Raw genomic sequence first — 19,338 nt, 5'->3', positions numbered from 1 at the left:
TTGACCGGCTCGCCCTTCTCCATATCCAATTATCAACAGTATCAATGTGAATGGCCAATGGTTATTTTTGTGTTGGCAAATGTACAACGTCTGTGTGTGTGTGTGTATATTTGCGTGCCGTTGGGTCAATTCAGACCCTATGTAGGGGTTTCTTGTGTAGTCTACTCACCAGACAGCGCTGAGGCAGCGTGTGGACAGGGCATGGGGGGTGATGGCTGAGCCTTGCTGCATGAACCCCCCTACAGGGAACCACAGACTGTTTCCCAGAGTGTACTGGTTCAGCACCAGTTTACAGCGCCCCCGCAAGCATGGCTCAGTACTACACCACTCATACGGCGTTAGCCTGGGGAATAAAAACCGGGTTGTCATTATAGGGAAAATGAAACTGTACATTTATGATCGTGTTGACTAGGCACACAACAGAAGAAAACGATTTGAAAACAGGTGAGATAAGATACAACTTGACCAATAAGTTTGCTAATTTTAATTTGCCGTTTTCAAATTATTTCCTCCCTTTTGTGCCTACCAGACAGGTCGCAAAAGATGGTGTGGAAAGTAGACAGCAGCTTCAGAATAGAGCACTTGTTGCACTTCCACTGCACTGCCAGTACAGATGTGGTCAAATATTTTGGCACCCTTTCACTTTACAATGGAGTGGAATGGTACAGAATGTTCTGTTTTTTTATTTCCTTTTCAAAACTGGTTGAATAACAATTTTTACCCTGTAGGCAACTGTTATTTACCACAGTTGAGATAAAGTACAGAGTAAACGAGAATCATTGCCTCTAACCAAATTAATTCGAATTTTGAATAATTTAGTCCAGCCCATTTTTGACATGAAAAATCTCAATTTCAGTTTAGATACATTTTTGTGTGTGTCCTGTGTAGTTGTAAATCAAACAAAAATATGTGTCAACACCCAATGTTTTTTCAATTTCAACCTATTTTAGAATAAATAGTGAATCATGCAAGGGTGCCAGTATATATATATAGAGTTGAAGTCGGAAGTTTACAGACACTTTAGCCAAATACATTTAAACTCAGTTTTTCACAATTCCTGACATTTAATCCTCGTTAAAAATTCCCTGTCTTAGGTCAGTTAGGATCACCACTTTATTTTAAGAATGTGAAATTTCAGAATAATAGTAGAGTGAATGATTTATTTCAGCTTTTATATCTTTCATCACATTCCCAGTGGGTCAGAAGTTTACATACACTCAATTAGTATTTGGTAGCATTGCTTTTAAATTGGGTCAAACGTTTTGGGTAGCCTTCCACAAGATTCCCACAATAAGTTGGGTGAATTTTGTCCCATTCCTCCTGACAGAGCTGGTGTAACTAAGTCAGGTTTGTAGGCCTCCTTGCTCGCATACACTTTTTCAGTTCTGTCCACACATTTTCTGTAGGATTGAGGTCAGGGCTTTGTGAAGGACTCTCCAATACCTTGACTTTGTTGTCCTTAAGCCATTTTGCCATAAATTTGGAAGACCCATTTGTGACCAAGCTTTAACTTCCTGACTGATGAGATGTTGCTTCAATATATCCACAATTTTCAAGTGGTTGAAAAAATATTAAGTGTATGTAAACTTCCCGACTTCAACTGTACAGTATGACCGCATCTGTAGGTGTCAGTGTTGAGCTGCACATTTACCTGGCCACCAGGAAGAGCACACAGCTGACGATCAGGTAGGCCAGCAGCATGAAGAGCCATACGCCTGGAGAGAAGGGGTCTAGGAAAGACCAGTAGCCTGGTCGACGTGTCTAAAGAAGCAAGAACATAAATAATTTAGCTTGGACAGTACCTACGTTCACTATGTTTTCACTTTGCCCATCTATTGTTTTGAAGCCAGACTGATAAGCAGAGTGAAACAAATAGTGAAAGTAGTGTTCAGTCTGGATCCACCAGGCTATAAAACAATTCCATGGAGATTCAACAGTTGCCAGGATAGTTCTATTCACTCATTGATATGGTTGATGAGAAACAATGAATTGGGGTACACTCAAAGTTTCAGCATAGTCATATATTACATTTATGAGTCAGTCCGTTATGATCTAGCACCTCTTACAACAGTTGCCACCAACCTGGAGACCCCAATTGTCACCAACCCTGGTCCTGGAGTGCTTCAGGTTGTGCAGAGTTGTGTTCCACCCCAGAACTCTTACACTGGATTCACCCAATCAAAGTCTTGAGAATTAGTTGATGATTCAAAGCTGGTGTGTTAGCACTAGGCTAGAAGAAAAGGCTGCACTACCTGTAGGCTCTCCAGGATGCTCTGGGTAGAAGTTGCCCATACAGTATATGGAATATGATCTAGGACAGGGATTCCCAAACTTTTTCACTCGGCCCTCTTCCAGCAATGAGGAACATTGTCACGGCTATTTCCATGGGCACAAGCACTGTTCAAGAATTGTGTACAATTTTGCAGGTTTAAAGCGTATTTCCTAGAAAAACGTTAGCTGACATGGGCTAGTTGATCTGGACATTTCTGAAAAGTTATAAACAGCTCTCTAAGGTATGCAATGACTAACATGACAAGAGGAACTGATGATGCACTACCCAATTTTGAAATTGCACCTTGTGCATTCTACTATTACAAGAAGAGTAAAAAAATAAATATTATATACATACATACAGTGCATTCGGAAAGTATTAAGACCCCTTGACTTGTTCCACATTTTGTTATGCTACAGCCTTATTCTAAAATTGATTAAATAGTTTCCCCCCCTCATCAATCTACACACAATACCCCATAATGACTAAGCAAAAACAGGCTTGTCGAAATATTTTGGGGGGAAAAAAGTTAAATGAAATATTACATTTACATAAGTATTCAGACTCTTTACTCAGTACTTTGTTGAAGCACCTTTGGCAGCAATTACAGCCTTGAGTCCTCTTGGGTATGACGCTACAAGCTTGGCACACCTGTATTTGGGGAGTTTCTTCCATTATTCTGTGCAGATCCTCTCAAGCTCTGTCAGGTTGGATTGGGAGCGACGCTGCTCAGCTATTTTCAGGTCTCTCCAGAGATGTTCGATTGGGTTCAAGTCCGGACACTGGCAGGGCCACTCGAAGACATTCAGAGACTTGTTCCAAAGCCACTCCTGCGTTGTCTTTGCTGTGTGCTTAGGGTCGTTGCCCTGTTGGAAGGTGAACCATCGCCCCAGCCTGAGGTCCTAAGCACTCTGGAGCAGGTTTTCATCAAGGATCTCCCTGTACTTTTCTCTGTTCATCTTTCCCTTGATCCTGACTTGTCTCCTAGTTCCTGCTGCTGAAAAACATCCCCACAGCATGATGATGCCACCTCCATGTTTCACCGTAGGGATGGTGCCTACGGTTTCCTCCAGACATTCAGGCCAAAGAGTTCAATCTTGGTTTCATCAGACCAGAGAATCTTGTTTCTCATGGTCTGAGAGTCCTTTAGTGCCTCCAAGCAGGCTGTCATGTGCCTTTTGCTAAAGAGTGGCTTCAGTCTGGTCACTCTACCATAAAGGCCTGGTTGGAGGAGTGCTGCAGAGATGGTTGTCCTTCTGGAAGATTATCCCATCACCACAGGGGAACTATGGAGCTCTATCTGAGTTTTTATTTTTAATTTATTTCACCTTTATTTAACCAGGTAGGCAATTACAATTTTACAAATGCGACCTGGCCAAGATAAAGCAAAGCAGTTCGACACATACAGCAACACAGAGTTACACATGGAGTAAAACAAACATACAGTAAATAATACAGTAGAAAAATAAGTCTATTTACAATGTGAGCAAATGAGGTGAGATACGGGAGGTAAAGGCAAAAAAAGGCCATGGTGGCGAAGTAAATACAATATAGCAAGTAAAAACACTGGAATGGTAGATTTGCAGTGGAAGAATGTGCAAAGTAGAGATAGAAATAATGGGCTGCAAAGGAGCAAAATAAATAAATAAATACAGTAGGGGGAGAGGTAGTTGTTTGGGCTAAATTATAGATGGGCTATGTACAGGTGCAGTAATCTGTGAGCTGCTCTGACAGCTGGTGCTTAAAGTTAGTGAGGGAGATAAGTGTTTCCAGTTTCAGAGATTTTTGTAGTTCATTATAGTCATTGGCAGCAGAGAACTGGAAGGAGAGGCGGCCAAAGGAAGAATTGGTTTTGGGGGTAACCAAAGAGATATACCTGCTGGAGCGCGTGCTACAGGTGGGTGCTGCTATGGTGACCAGCGAGGTGAGATAAGGGGGGACTTTACCTAGCAGGGTCTTGTAGATGACCTGGAGCCAGTGGGTTTGGCGACGAGTATAAAGCGAGGGCCAGCCAACGAGAGCGTACAGGTCGCAGTGGTGGGTAGTATATGGGGCTTTGGTGACAAAACGGATGGCACTGTGATAGACTGCATCCAATTTATTGAGTAGGGTATTGGAGGCTATTTTGTAAATGACATCGCCGAAGTCGAGGATCGGTAGGATGGTCAGTTTTAGAAGTGTATGTTTGGCAGCATGAGCGAAGGATGCTTTGTTGCGAAATAGGAAGCCAATTCTAGATTTAACTTTAGATTGGAGATGTTTGATGTGAGTCTGGAAGGAGAGTTTACAGTCTAACCAGACACCTAGGTATTGGTAGTTGTCCACATATTCTAAGTCAGAACCGTCCAGAGTAGTGATGTTGGATGGGCGCGAAGGTGCAGGCAGCGATCGGTTGAAGAGCATGCATTTAGTTAAACTTGTATTTAAGAGCAATTGGAGGCCACGGAAGGAGAGTTGTATCGCATTGAAGCTCATCTGGAGGGTTGTTAACACAGTGTCCAAAGAAGGGCCAGAAGTATACAGAATGGTGTCGTCTGCGTAAAGGTGGATCAGAGACTCACCAGCAGCAAGAGCGACATCATTGATGTATACAGAGAAGAGAGTCGGTCCAAGAATTGAACCCTGTGGCACCCCCATAGAGACTGCCAGAGGCCCGGACAACAGGCCCTCCGATTTGACACGCTGAACTCTATCAGAGAAGTAGTTGGTGAACCAGGCGAGGTAATCATTTGAGAAACCAAGGCTATCGAGTCTGCCGATGAGGTGATTGACAGAGTCGAAAGCCTTGGCCAGGTCAATGAATATGCTGCACAGTATTGTTTCTTATCGATGGCGGTTAAGATATCGTTTAGGACCTTGAGCATGGCTGAGGTGCACCCATGACCAGCTCTGAAACCAGATTGCATAGCGGAGAAGGTATGGTGGGATTCGAAATGGTCGGTAATCTGTTTGTTGACTTGGCTTTCGAAGACCTTAGAAAGGCAGGGTAGGATAGATATTGGTCTGTAGCAGTTTGGGTCAAGAGTGTCCCCCCCCCCTTTGAAGAGGGGTATGACCGTAGCTGCTTTCCAATCTTTGCGAATCTCAGACGACACGAAAGAGAGGTTGAACAGGCTAGTAATAGGGGTTGCAACAATTTCGGCAGATAATTTTAGAAAGAAAGGGCCCAGATTGTCTAGCCCGACTGATTTGTAGGGGTCCAGATTTTACAGCTCTTTCAGAACATCAGCTGACTGGATTTGGGGGAGGAGAAATGGGGAAGACTTGGGCGAGTTGCTGTGGGGGGTGCAGTGCTGTTGACCAGGGTAGGGGTAGCCAGGTGGAAAGCATGGCCAGCCGTAGAAAAATGCTTATTGAAATTCTCAATTATAGTGGATTTATCAGTGGTGACAGTGTTTCCTATCCTCAGTGCAGTGGGCAGCTGGGAGGAGGTGCTCTTATTCTCCATGGACTTTACAGTGTCCCAGAACTTTTTTGAGTTTGTGCTGCAGTAAGCAAATTTATGCTTGAAGAAGCAGAACCATCAGGTTCTTGGTCACCTCTCTTCCCAATGCCCTTCTCCCCCGATTGTTCCGTTTGGCCGGGCGGCCAGCTCTAGGAAGAGTCTTGGTGGTTCCAGACTTCTTTAATTTAAGAATGATGGAGGCCACTGTGTTCTTGGGGACCTTCAATGCTGCAGACATTTCCCCTTCCCCAGATCTGTGCCTCGAAACAATCCTGTCTCGGAGCTCAACGGACAATTATTTCGACCTCATGGCTTGGTTTTTGGTCTGACATGCACTGTTAACTGTGGGACCTTATTTAGACAGATGTGTGCCTTTCGAAATCATGTCCAATCAATTGAATTTATCACAGGTGGACTTTTAATCAAGTTGTAGGAACATCTTAAGGATGATCAATGGGGGCGGCAGGTAGCCGCGTGATTGGAGCGTTGGGCTAGTAACCGAAAGGTTGCTGGATCGAATCCCTGAGCTGACAATATAAAAATCTGTCATTCTGCACCTGAACAAGGCAGTTAATCCATTGTTCCCTGGTAGACCGTCATTGTAAATAAGAATTTGTTCTTAACTGACTTGCCTAGTTAAATACAGGTTAAATTAAAAAAAATCTATGGAAACAGGATGCACCTGAGCTCAATTTTGAGTCTCAAATATTTTTGCGCACAGTTTGAGAACTGATCTAGGATCAGCTGCAAAAAAACTGACCAAAGATCAGAGTCTAGGGGCAACTTCATTCTATATTTCCTCCTGGACTAAAGTTGGTTACCATTGTTTAACGTGTTCTCTAAGCATGGTTGTGTGTTTGTGTGTGTGTCTCTCACCATGTGTGCTGTGTACATGATGCTGATGCCCAGGGTCATGAAGGGTTTGGAGAAGTCAATGACCTTCTCTCTCTCTGAGGTGATGGTGAGCCCCGCTACGGCCAGGTCAGCTTTCTGGAAGAGATAACATTTAGCCTACTGCAGTGTTAGCCTACTGCAGTTAGCGACAGGTAAATATGGCAAACTGGTTCTGTGTGGCTCAGTTAGTGGCACATGAAACATCAGGATTGTGGGTTCAATTCCTGCTGGGGCCCCCGCACACAGAAAAATTCAGCATGCACCACTAAGTCGCTTTGGAAAAAAGTGTGTAGAAGGTTATTCAAAATCCAGGCCTCAAGAATCTAAGTAGAGCCGGTGATCTTTGCTCCCTGGTAAGTTAATTTATGTCATTAATTGGCCAGAGAATTAATGTATTTGGTGACCTAATTCTGAATTAGTCCCTAATTACAGGGGACAGATGAAAACCAGGGTCATGTTCATTCGGCATCAAGTGAAAGAAAACAGACTGAAACAGGGAGAGACTACCTATAGTTGTCCAAAAAGCAACTTTCATTTTTATTTTCTGTTGCAAAATGATTTCCATTGCATGCTCTAATAAAACACAACCCAGCAGTGTAGTGGACCTTGAGGCATGGTTTATATTTAAAAACATTTCAAAATGTTTCTACTGCTACTTGGACTGACGTCAAAATCTTATAAAACAACCCATTCATCGATGAAGAGGGGTCAAACAAAGTTTCCTTGGCTCATTCTTAAAACCATTCAAATAAATAAAGCCAAAGCAATTATCAGGTTCATCATTATAACCACCATGACCATCTATTACATTCCTGTGGCAGCATTATACAAGTGCCAAATAGAACACATACAGTATATACATAAGCTGTGTCCCAAATGGAACCTCATTCCCTATCTACAGTTGAAGTCGGAAGTTTACATACCCCTTAGCCAAAAACATTTAAATTCAGTTTTTCACAATTCCTGACATTTAATCCTAGTAATAATTCCCTGTCTTAGGTCAGTTAGGATCACCACTTCATTTTAAGAATGTGAAATGTCAATAATAGTAGAGAGAATTATTTATTTCAGCTTTTATTTTCTTTCATCACATTCCCAGTGGGTCAGAAGTTTACATACACTCAATTAGTATTTGGTAGCATTGCCTTTAAATTGTTTAACTTGGGTCAAAATGTTTCAGGTAGCCTTCCACAAGCGTCCCACAATAAGTTGGGTGAATTTTGGCCCATTCCACCTGACAGAGCTGGTGTAACTGAGTCAGGTTTGTAGGCCTCCTTGCTCACACACGCTTTTTCAGTTCTGCCGACAAATTTTCTGTATGATTGAGGTCAGGGCTTTGTGATGGCCACTCCAATACCATGACTTTGTCGTTCTTAAGCCATTTTGCCACAACTTTGGAAGTATGATTGGGGTCATTGTCTATTTGGAAGACCCATTTGTGAACAAGCTTTAACTTCCTGACTAATGTCTTGATGTTGCTTCAATATATCCACATAATTTTTCTTCCACATGATGCCATCTATTTTGTGAAGTGCACCAATCCCTCCTGCAGCAAAGCACCCCCACAACATGATGCTGCCATGCCCGTGCTTCACGGTTGGGATGGTGTTCTTCGGCTTGTAAGCCTCCCCCTTTTTCCTCCAAACATAATGATGGTCATGACGGCAAAACAGTTCTATTTTTGTTTCATCAGACCAGAGGACATTTGTCCAAAAAGTATGATCTTTGTCCCCATGTGCAGTTGCAAACCGTATTCTGGCTTTTTTTATGGCGGTTTTGGAGCAATGGCTTCTTCCTTGCTGAGCGGCCTTTCAGGTTATGTTGATATAGGACTCGTTTTACTGTGGATATAGATACTTTTGTACCCGTTTCCTCCAGCATCTTCACAAGGTCCTTTGCTGTTGTTCTGGGATTGATTTGTACTTTTCGCACCAAAGTACGTTCATCTCTAGGAGACAGATGCGTCTCCTTCCTGAGGGGTATGACGGCTGCGTGGTCCCATGGTGTTTATACTTGCGTACTGTTGTTTGTACAGATAAACGTGGTACCTTCAGGCGTTTGGAAATTGCTCCCAAGGATGAACCAGACTTGTGGAGGTCCACAATTTTTTTTCTGAGATCTTGGCTGATTTCTTTTGATTTTCCCATGATGTCAAGCAAAGAGGAACTGAGTTTGAAGGTAGGCCTTGAAATACATCCACAGGTACACCTCCAAATGACTCAAATGATGTCAATTAGCCCATCAGAAGCTTCTAAAGCCATGACGTCATTTTCTGGAATTTTCCAAGCTGTTTAAAAGGCACAGCCAACTTAGTGTATGTAAACTTCTGACCCACTGGAATTGTGATACAGTGAATTATAAGTGAAATAATCTGTCTATAAACAATTGTTGAAAAAAATACTTGTGTCATGCTCAAAGTAGATGTCCTATCCGACTTGCCAAAACTATAGTTTGTTAACAAGAAATTTGTGGAGTGTTTGAAAAACGAGTTTCAATGAATCCAACCTGAGTGTATGTAAACTTCCGACTTCAAATGTAGTGCAGTACTTTTTACCAGGGCCCCATAAGTGCCATTTGGGGCGTAGCCATACTGTTACCCTAGTGCAGTTTCCATTAGGCAGTAAAAATTCCCATGGCCTCCCTTTGGAATGGATCCCAATTGACAGCACACACACATCACAGTGGGTAGCAAATGAAAGTGCAAAGCAGTGACCCCCATAGATCTTAGTATCAGACCTGGGTTCAAATACAATTTTTAATCTTTCATATACTTTGAGAGTTTGCTCTAGCCTGCCTAGTGATCATATATGGGCAGGGTTTACAGTTTTGGGGCTATTCTATTGGTTCCATTGCACCAGGCAAACTCATTCAAGCAAAGATAAAGCGTTTGAAATACTTTGAAATAGTATTTGAACCCAGGTCTGCTCAGTAAAGGATGTGTCCATAAAGGCTCCAGTGATATTACAGAGACCTGGGCCAATAAGTGGAGAGATTGAGGCAGAGGACAAAGTCCTACTGACGTCCCCTGTCCTTCTCTCCTTTATCCTCCGTCACCTCCTCAAATCTGAATGTTCCCTCAACTCTGAAATGTTCCTCAAATTGAATTTCTGTACAAAAATTGGAAAGAGCGGTGGACGGTATCAACTATATACTGCAATGTATACAGTGCCTTCATAAAGTATTCATACCCCTTGACTTATTACAGCCTTATTTCAAAATGGATTACATTGGGTTTTTTCTCACCCACCTACACACATGCACAATACCCCATAATGACTTAGTGAAAACATGTTTAGACATTTTTGCAAATTTGTGGAAAAATAAATACAGAAATATCTAATTTACATAAGTATTAATACCCGAGTCAATACTTTGTAGAAGCACCTTTGGTGGCAATTACAGCTTTGATCCATCTTGGTTATGTCTGTATCTGCTTTGGGGATTTTCTTCTTTAAGTTAGATGGGGAGCGGTGGTGAACAGCTATCTTCAAGTCTTTCCACAGATTTTCAATGGGAATTCAAGTCTGGGCTTTCAGATTCTTGTTCTGACGCCATTGCACCATTGCTTTGGCTGTATGCTTGGGGTGATTGTCCTGTTGGAACGTAAATCTTTGCCCCCAGTCAAAGGTCATTTGCACTCTGAAGCAGGTTCTCATTAAATATTTGCCTGTGTTTGGCTCCATTCATTGTTCCCTCTATCCTTACCAGTCTCCTAGTACATGCCGCCGAAAGACTTCCACCTAGCATGATGCTGCCACCATGCTTCACATTAGGGTTGGGGATTGGGTTCTTAGTCACCTCCCTGATCAAGGTCCTTCTTGCCCGGTTGCCCAGTTTGGTCGGTGGGCAGCTTTAGACAGTCTGGGTAATTCCATATTTTTTCAATTTCCCAATGATAGAGACCACTGTGCACTAAGAAAATGTTAACACTCTAGAAATTGTTTTATACCCTTCCCCAGATAGAATTGTGATGAAGCACATTTCTCTGAGCTCTACGGACAGTTCCTTGGACTTCATGGTATAGTTTCCACTCTGACATGCACTGTCAACTGTGGGACCTTATATAGACAGGTGTGTTTCTTTTTAAATCATGTCCAAACAATGAAATTGGCCACAGGGAACTCCAGTCAAGTTGTAGTGACATCAAGGATGGTCAAACGAAATTGGATACACCTGAGCTCAATTTGGAGTGTCGTGGCAAAGGGCTGTGAATACTTCTGTTAACGTGATATTTCTGTATTTCATTTTCAATAAATTTGCAAACATTTCTAAAAGCATGTTTTCACTTTGTCATTATGGGGTATTGTGTGTAGATGGGTGAGAAAAACATATTGAATACATTTTGCATTCCGGCTGTGACGTGGAGTAAGTCAAAGTTTATACATACTTTCTGAAGGCTATTGTGCCTCAACAGTTAATTCACAATATCTTGATTCTTCATTCAGATTCAATTAAAAATCAAGATATCTTGTTTGGATCCTAACATGAATGTATGTTTATTTTCTGTTATCTGGAATGTTATCTTTAAAGGACAATCCCCTTCCAATGATTATTTCAGGAGGATGAGTAGTAAACATATCTTGTATAATCAGCAATAACATACCCAGCCATCACCATGTTTTGAGACGTCTTGAGACACAGGTGATGGCTGGGTATGAAACAATAACGCTACAACAGGGTTTTTACACCATTTGTCTTCTCCTACCTACAGGTGGTATAACTTGTGACTGCAGTACCTGTGACATCAAGACATCACCTTACCCTTACTATACAAACATAAGTGAATAGAGAGGGAGAAGATTTTTAGCCACAATCACACTGCAACACTCACTCAGTGCTCACCCTAGAGATGAGCTCGCCCACCATGCCCGTCCAGGTGCCGTTGGCACTGGGCACGCCGTACACGCCGTCCGCCACCAGTCGTAGATGGTAGCTGAAGTGCAGCAGCTCGGCCAGCTCTCGCAGCATGTCTACACAAAATCCTTCGTAGCGCTCGTTGCCCTCCAGGGCCTGGTGTTCGGGCCTCAGCATCACGTAGGGGTTCTCCTGCATGAAGGGGCATCAGACTGGTGCAAGCTGAGATGTGTGTGTGTGTGTGTGTGTGTGTGTGTGTGTGTGTGTGTGTGTGTGTGTGTGTGTGTGTGTGTGTGTGTGTGTGTGTGTGTGTGTGTGTGTGTGTGTGTAGGGGGGGGGGGCAGTTTGTGCATGTGTTAGCGTGAATTCGCATGCACTGGTGTGTCATCACGAAGTGCTTCCGTCATCATCAAGTGCTTCGAGAGGTTAATCAAAGACCATATCACTCCTCCCTCCCCGACACACTCAACCCTCTCCAATTCGCCTACTGCCCTGACAGATCCATGGACGATGCAATAGTATTGTACTGCACACTGCCCTTAGACACCTGGACAAAAGGAATGCATATGTGAGGACGTTGCTCATCGACTACAGCTTGGCCTTCAATACCATAGTGGTTTATAAGCTCATTACAAAGCTCAGAACCCAGGGTCAGAACTCCTCCCTATGCAACTGGGTCCTGGACTTTGACGGGCCACTCCCAGGTGGTGAAGGTAGGCAACATTACTTCCTTGACACTGATCCTCTTTGACACTGGCCCCACAAGGGTGCGTCCTCAGTCCCCTCCTGTACTCCATGTATACCCACAACTGCGTGGCCTCACACAGTTCCAACTCCATCATCAAGTTCGCTGACAGTAGGCCTGATCACCAACAATGACAAAACAGCCTACAGGGAGGAGATAGGTACTCTGATGGCATGGTGTCAGGGAAACAACCTCTCCCTCAACGTTAGCAAAACAAAGGAGCTGATTGTGGACTTCAGAAGGAACCAGGCTGGACACGCCCCCATCCTCATCAACAGGGCCGCTGTGGAGCTGGTCAATAACTTCAAATTCCTTGGCATACACATCTCAGAGAAGCTGAAATGGTCTAACCCCACGCACCAGGTGTCGCAGGAAGGCCAAGAAGGTCATCAGGGACCCCAGCGCCCAAGCCATGTCCTGTTATCCCCGCTTTAATCATTCAGACGGGGGCAGTAAAGGAACATCATGGCAAAAGCTGAAAGACTGGCCATTAGTTTCTACCCTTCAGACCATCAGGCTGCTGAATAGCCACCACTTCCCTTATGGACCCTCCCCCACCCCTCACTACTCCCCCCCCATGGAAATTTACCCGCCCACACACTCAACTCTCATTTACCTTACCTGCTGCTCCCCTTATGGACGTTCTTTCTCCTGCTGCCTTCCCCCCAACCAAAACAACATTCATCACTGTCACAGTTGTTAATATGTGGATAATCTTGTGACAAAGCTTAAATTGAAATTTGTTTTTTATTTTCGTAATAAGGCTTGCTTCCCGCTTATGGCTAGAAAGAAGCTCGTTCAGGCCACTTCTCTCTGTAATTGATTATGGTGACTTGTTGTATATGCATGCAACCTATGTGTTCATCTCCAAAGCCCTTTTGGGTAAACTCCCTCTTTACCTCTGTAGTCTGGTCTCCTTCACCACCAACAGTTACCATACCCGGTCTGCTAGAAAAGACTGCCTTTTCTTAGCGCTAGGGGTCAGATTATTATTTTATTTTTTTCTTCAAATAACATACCCAACGTAAACGGAAATTTTCTCTGGCCCAGATCGTAGAATATGCATATCATTTACAGATTAGGATAGAAAACACTCAAAGTTTCCAAAACTGTCAAAATATTGTCTGTGAGAATAAGAATACTTATTCTGCAAGCGAAATCCTGAGAAAATCTAACCCGGAAGTGATATAAAAACAACAACTAAAAAAAACGTTGTTTCCTGGCCTGTCTAACCTCCATTTAAAGGGGTATCAACCAGATTCTTTTTCCAATGGCTTCCTCAGGCTGTGACCAGGCTTTAGACATAGTTTCAGGCTTTTATTTTGAAAAATGAGCGAGATGTTTCAAAAGAGGTCAGGTGCCCTCCGAATATTTTCTGCGCGCGAGAGAGGGGCACCCCATTTTCATTTTGTCTCTTAATGAATAGGTTATGCTCCGGTTGAAATATTATCGATTTTATGTTTGTTAAAAGACAACCTGAGGTTTGATTATAAAAAACATTTTAAATGTTTCTACGACCATTTCGGATACTTTTTGGGATTTGTCGAACGGAACACGGCTTTTGATTTTTCATCATAACGCGCAACCCAAATGGCGTTTTTTTGTGATAAAAGTAATATTTATCGAACAAAAAGAACATTTGTTGTGTAACTGGGAGTCTCGTGAGTGGGAACACCCGAAGATTATCAAAGGTAAGCGATTAATTTGATTGCTTTTCTTACTTTCGTGACCAAGCTAGCCAAGCTAATATAAGGCTAAACTGTTATAGTATTGAAGCTACACTCACAAAAGCTTGGATTTCCTTCGCTGTAAAATATATTTTCAAAATCTGACAAGATTGGTGGATTAACAACAAGCTAAGCTGTGTTTTGGTATATTTCACTTGTGATTGATGATTATAAATATTTTTATAATTTATTTATTTTTATATGAATTTGGCGCCCTGCAATTCAGCGGTTGTTTAAGAAAGTGAACCCGTATTCGGTATCCGTAGATCAGAGAAGTCCCCAGGACATTCACAGTATTAGGCAAGACTGCCTTTTCTTGTGCACCAGACGCATGGAATAATCTACAATCCATGCTTCATCTAGATATGTTAGTGCCACTGAATGAATTTAAAATATTGATGGGAGACTGTTACAGAGAGGTGCAAATGCTTTTTTTAGGCTGGATGTTTTAGGCTGCAAATGCTTTTTTTAGGCTTTTCCTGGTTAAATAAAAGGTTAAATAAAATAAAAATATATAAAAAATATAATAATTTTTTTTTTTTTTTTTTTTACTCAATGGTCATGCTGCTGCTCCCCCTATGGTCATTCCACCCCACCCCCTCAACAGTCTTTAATCTACCTCCACCCCAATGGACATTTATTTATTCATCACTGCCACAGCTGTCATTGTGTATGTATTATGTATGCATTATGTATCGTGCTATTTATATTGTTGTTTTTATGACTATTTTCCTAATTTTATTTCACTTAGTCCTGCATGTTGGAGCTCGAAGTCTAATATTTTCGCTGTACCCTGCAATCATACCTGCAACCCTGTACATGTGAATATTAACACTCTGAATATGAATGTGTGTATTGTGGTTGAGTGTATTTGCATGGTTTAGACTCAGCACCAAATAATAGCTATCTTGCAAGAAGCTGATATAACCTTGTGTGTGTGTGTGTGGTTTGCATGCCTGTGTCAGAGAGAGAGAGTGGGAGTGTGTGTGTGTGTCTGTGAGAGAAAGAGAATGGGAGAGTGTGTGTGCGTGCATGTGCATGCCTGTGTCTGTGAGAGAGAGGGAGTGTGTGTGCGTGTGTATGCATGTTTGTGTCAGAGAGAGAGAGTGGGAGTGTATGTGCGTGTCTATGAGAGAAAGAGAATGGGAGAGTGCGTGTGCATGCCTGTGTCTGTGAGAGAGAGAGTGTGTGTGCGTGTGTATGCATGTCTGTGAGAGAAAGAGAATGGGAGAGAGTGTGTGTGTGTGTGTGTGTGTGTGTGTGTGTGTGTGTGTGTGTGTGTGTGTGTGTGCGTGCGTGCGTGCGTGCGTGCGTGCGTGCGTGTGTGTGTGTGTGTGAGAGAATGAGAGTGGGAGTGTTTGTGTGTGTGTGTTAGGCTAGCCTGTGAGAGAAAGAGAATGGGAGAGAGTGTGTGTGTGTGTGTGTGTGTGTGTGTGTGTGTGTGTGTGTGTGTGTGTGTGTGTGTGTGTGTGTGTGTGTGTGTGTGTGTGTGTGTGTGTGTGTGTGTGTGTGTGTGTGTGTGTGTGTGTGTGTGTGAGAGAGAATGAGAGTGGGAGTGTTTGTGTGTGTGTGTTAGGCTAGCCGTGCTAGTGTGATTCATAGGTCTCTCGACCATGACTCATGCCCTCCCTTGGGCCTCCCTCAGTTCTTCTCTGTGTTTCCATCAGTTTCTGACTAGGCTGCTTTATTAAAGCTCTGAGCCAATGTGTTTCTCTCAGTTATCCCTTAATGAGCCACACACAGTCGTTAATTCACAATATATTTAACTCACTTCATTAAGATAATGACTCAACATTTCCCACCTGTGTTCATTTGAGACTTGAGGTAACGAAGCAGCTTGCTTTAGGTTGCCTGGGATGCCAGATGGGCGGGGTCAGCAGTTTTGCGACTATTCTATTGGTTCCATTGTGCCAGTCAATCAATCTGCAAGCTGAAGGCCATACAGTAAGCCTATGTATGTAGCTAAGACTACCAAATATCAATGCCGCGCACACACACACACACACACACACACACACACACACACACACACACACACACACACACACACACACACACACACACACACACACACACACACACACACACACACACACACACACACACACAGTGTCTACCAATTAAAAACAGTAGCTACCAACTACAGTATTCTGGCTGAATCTACAGTTGATTGAAGGGAAGAGGTTCATTTGATCATTTTTCTGTCTCCATGTAACAAAATGATGAGAAAATTCTAGTCATGCTCCGGTATTTCATACCCAGCGGACCAGGTCAAGCAAACGCAAATGAAGAAGAGACAGAGTCCATGGAGAATCAGCCTTGAGGAATTTCTATTTTTTTAAGGGCACCAATTAGGTTGTACCTCAAATAAGAAGAAACGCCAGTCTCTCATCTACCGAGGTCAAGCGTCTGGAACACTTGGTATGCTTCTGCTTAATTGAGTTGGCAGATGGAATAAAAACAAGTAGAAGGAACAAGTAGTAGAGCCAAAAACAGGGTCGTGTTCACTAGGAGCGAAAGCAAACAGGCCGAAACAGTGCGGGACTACCTGAGCTTGTCCAATAAGAAATGGTTGTTTTCGCTTTCCGTTGCAAAGCTTTTTTCTACAGTGTGCACTAATGAATACACCCCTGCAAACGTTGAAATAGTGTGGCGAAAAAAGAAGCTATGCTCACCAAGATGGTGGTGATGGTGAGGGTGGTGTTGAAGATGGTGCCGGCCATGATGAGGAGGTTGATGTCGCTGTCCATGGACAGACCGTGCTCCGAATGCCACACACCAACCTGGGAGGGAGGGAGACAGAAAGAAAAGAGGAGATGGGTAGAGGGTTGAAGGAAAGAGATTGAGAGAAACAGGGTGGTGCTGTGCTTTCAAACCAAGGTGCATGAACAGCAAACTGAAGATGAAAACATATTCAGCAACTCAGTAGTAGAAATTGAGGTTTGTTTGAAAAATCTATATGTTATTGTTAAAACCAAAGTGTTTCGGCAAATACCTTCATCAGGATATTTCAGAGTTGCTGAAATTCTTTTCATCTTCAATGTTCTCATCAGAAAAGAAAGTGCAGGCTCATTCAAATTGACAGCTTCCGTCTGAGTGGCCATGGTTGGATTTGAATCAGATTTGAAGATATAGTAGGCTCTCATAGGTTTCATCCCAAATGGCATTGGTTCTTCCCTATTCTCTATGAAGTGCACAACTTTTGACCAGAGTAGAATGAAAAGTAGTGCACTGTTGGGGATTAAGGTGCCATTTGAGATTATAGGGTATGGCTCCATTCCATCTCACACCATGCTTTGTGCTGAGTGAGAGGGAGGTGTTACAGTAGTCTTCTATACAGTTAGGGTTGCATAATTCATGTAATTTTTCCCAAATTTCCAGGTTTTCCCAAAATCCGGGTTGGAATATTCCTGGAATCAGGAAGGAATAAGAAGGAAATCTGTGAATCCTCCAACCGGGATTTCTGAAAAACTTGTGAATGCTTGTTGAATTTTGCAACCCTACACACATAACAAAATACTACAGGACGTACTTTAGAATTCTGCAGAATTCTAAACTACACACTGTAGTATCCCTTGATCATGTGCAGTACTTACTATATAATTCTGTATTAAACTGTAATAAAACGTAGTATATATACACTACAGACTGTATTGACATCTTAAGGAGATGATTGTGGACTACAGGAAAAGGAGGACCGAGCACGCCCCCATTCTCATCGACGGGGCTGTAGTGGAGTAGGTTGAGAGCTTCAAGTTCCTTAGTGTCCACATCAACAACAAACTAGAATGGTCCAAACACACCAAGACAGTCGTGAAGAGGGCACGATAAAGCCTATTGTCAGGATTTGGCCAGGATTGTTCAGGTTTTGGTCACTAGATGCCCCATTGTGCTTTTTTGACCCTTTTGTTTTTTCCCTTGTTCCAGTTATTATTTGCACCTGTGCCTCATTTCCCTTGAGTGTATTTAAACCATTAGTGTTCCTCAGTTCTTTGCTCTGTGTTTGTATGTTAGCACCCAGCCCTAGCGATGCTGTGAACATTTGTTTCTCCAGTTGGATTTTCTTGAGGTACTCTGGTTTGTTCTTGTTTATTTTTGATTATTCTTTTGAGGTTTGTTTTTCCCTGCTGTTCTTACCACTTTGTGGATTTTCCTTGTGTCTTGGAGGATATACATTTTTTCTCTTTGAATTACTTTTGACGTTGTGGATTTATATTTTTGCATTAAGATCTTTTCCTTTTTCCTTTATTAAATCATCGTCTCAAGTACTGCTGTGTCTGCCTCATCTTCTGGGTTCTGCCGACTATTAGTGGCTCAGTTTACTAAGTGACTGTTTCTCACACCGGAGACCCGAGTTCGTAACAGGGTCCTGACACCTATTCCTACCCAGGAAACTAAAAAGATTTGGCATGGGTCCTGAGATCCTCAAAGGTTTCTACAGCTGCAACATCGAAAGCATCCTGACTGGTTGCGTCACTGCCTGGTACGGCAATTGCTCGGCCTCTGAACGCAAGGCACTACAGAGGGTAGTGCGTACGGCCCAAAACATCACTAGGGCTAAGCTGCCTGCCATCCAGGACCTCTACACCAGGCAGTGTCAGGAGAAGGCCCTAAAATTGTGAAAGACCCCAGCCACTCCAGTCATAGATTCTCTCTACTACCGCATGGGAAGCGGTACCGGACTGCCAAGTCTAGGACAAAAAGGCTTCTCAATAGTTTTTACCCGCAAGCCATAAGACTCCTGAACAGGTAATCAAATGGTTACCCGGACTATTTGCATTGTGTGCCCCCCCCAACCCCTCTTTTTACGCTGCTGCTACTCTGTTTATCATATATGCATAGTCACTTTAACAATACATTCATGTACCTACTACCTCAATTGGGCCGACCAACCAGTGCTCCCGCACATTGGCTAACCGGGCTATCTGCATTGTGTCCCGCCACCCACCACCCCCTCTTTTACGCTACTGCTACTCTCTGTTCATCATATTTGCATAGTCACTTTAACCATATCTACATGTACATACAACCTCAATCAGCCTGACTAACCGGTGTCTGTATGTAGCATCCCTACTTTTATAGCCTCGCTACTGTATATAGCCTGTCTTTTTACTGTTGTTTTATTTTTTTACTTAGCTAATACAGGCTCTAACCAATAGTGCAAAAAATGTAAGTAAGCATTTCACTGTAAGGTCTACACCTGTTGTTTTCGGTGCATGTGACAAACTTTGATTTGATATTTAATTTGCATATACCACATCCATTCCCCTCCCCCATATCCCAATTTCAAATCAAATCATGCTTTATTTGACAAATGAAAATAAAAAAGTACAAATATTTACTACAAAACAAACAAGATAAAAAAGGACAAGCTAAACATTTGTGTTTTAAGATATCTTTT

At 42.8% G+C, this 19,338-nt stretch overlaps 1 protein-coding gene across 3 annotated transcripts in view; it reads right to left on the bottom strand.

Annotated features, from left to right (window-relative positions):
* Positions 1 to 19,338, bottom strand: part of LOC129868126 (glutamate receptor ionotropic, kainate 4-like) — a 101,916-nt gene that overhangs the window by 3,380 nt on the left and 79,198 nt on the right. For 2 of the 3 annotated variants that reach the window (XM_055941786.1, XM_055941788.1), the window contains 5 exons: positions 16,613 to 16,720; positions 11,454 to 11,657; positions 6,594 to 6,728; positions 1,652 to 1,761; positions 170 to 343 (listed from right to left, as the gene is read on the bottom strand). In XM_055941786.1, the coding sequence (XP_055797761.1) occupies positions 170 to 343; positions 1,652 to 1,761; positions 6,594 to 6,728; positions 11,454 to 11,657; positions 16,613 to 16,720 (731 nt within the window). The remainder of the gene's footprint in view (positions 1 to 169; positions 344 to 1,651; positions 1,762 to 6,593; positions 6,729 to 11,453; positions 11,658 to 16,612; positions 16,721 to 19,338) is intronic. The other variant, XM_055941787.1, reaches the window with a different exon arrangement.

This window comes from Salvelinus fontinalis, chromosome 13, assembly GCF_029448725.1.
Source record: "Salvelinus fontinalis isolate EN_2023a chromosome 13, ASM2944872v1, whole genome shotgun sequence".
Classification (NCBI taxonomy): domain Eukaryota; kingdom Metazoa; phylum Chordata; class Actinopteri; order Salmoniformes; family Salmonidae; genus Salvelinus; species Salvelinus fontinalis.
The sequence above is the reverse complement of the archived record's forward strand: the minus strand, read 5'-3'. Positions and strand labels throughout refer to the sequence as shown.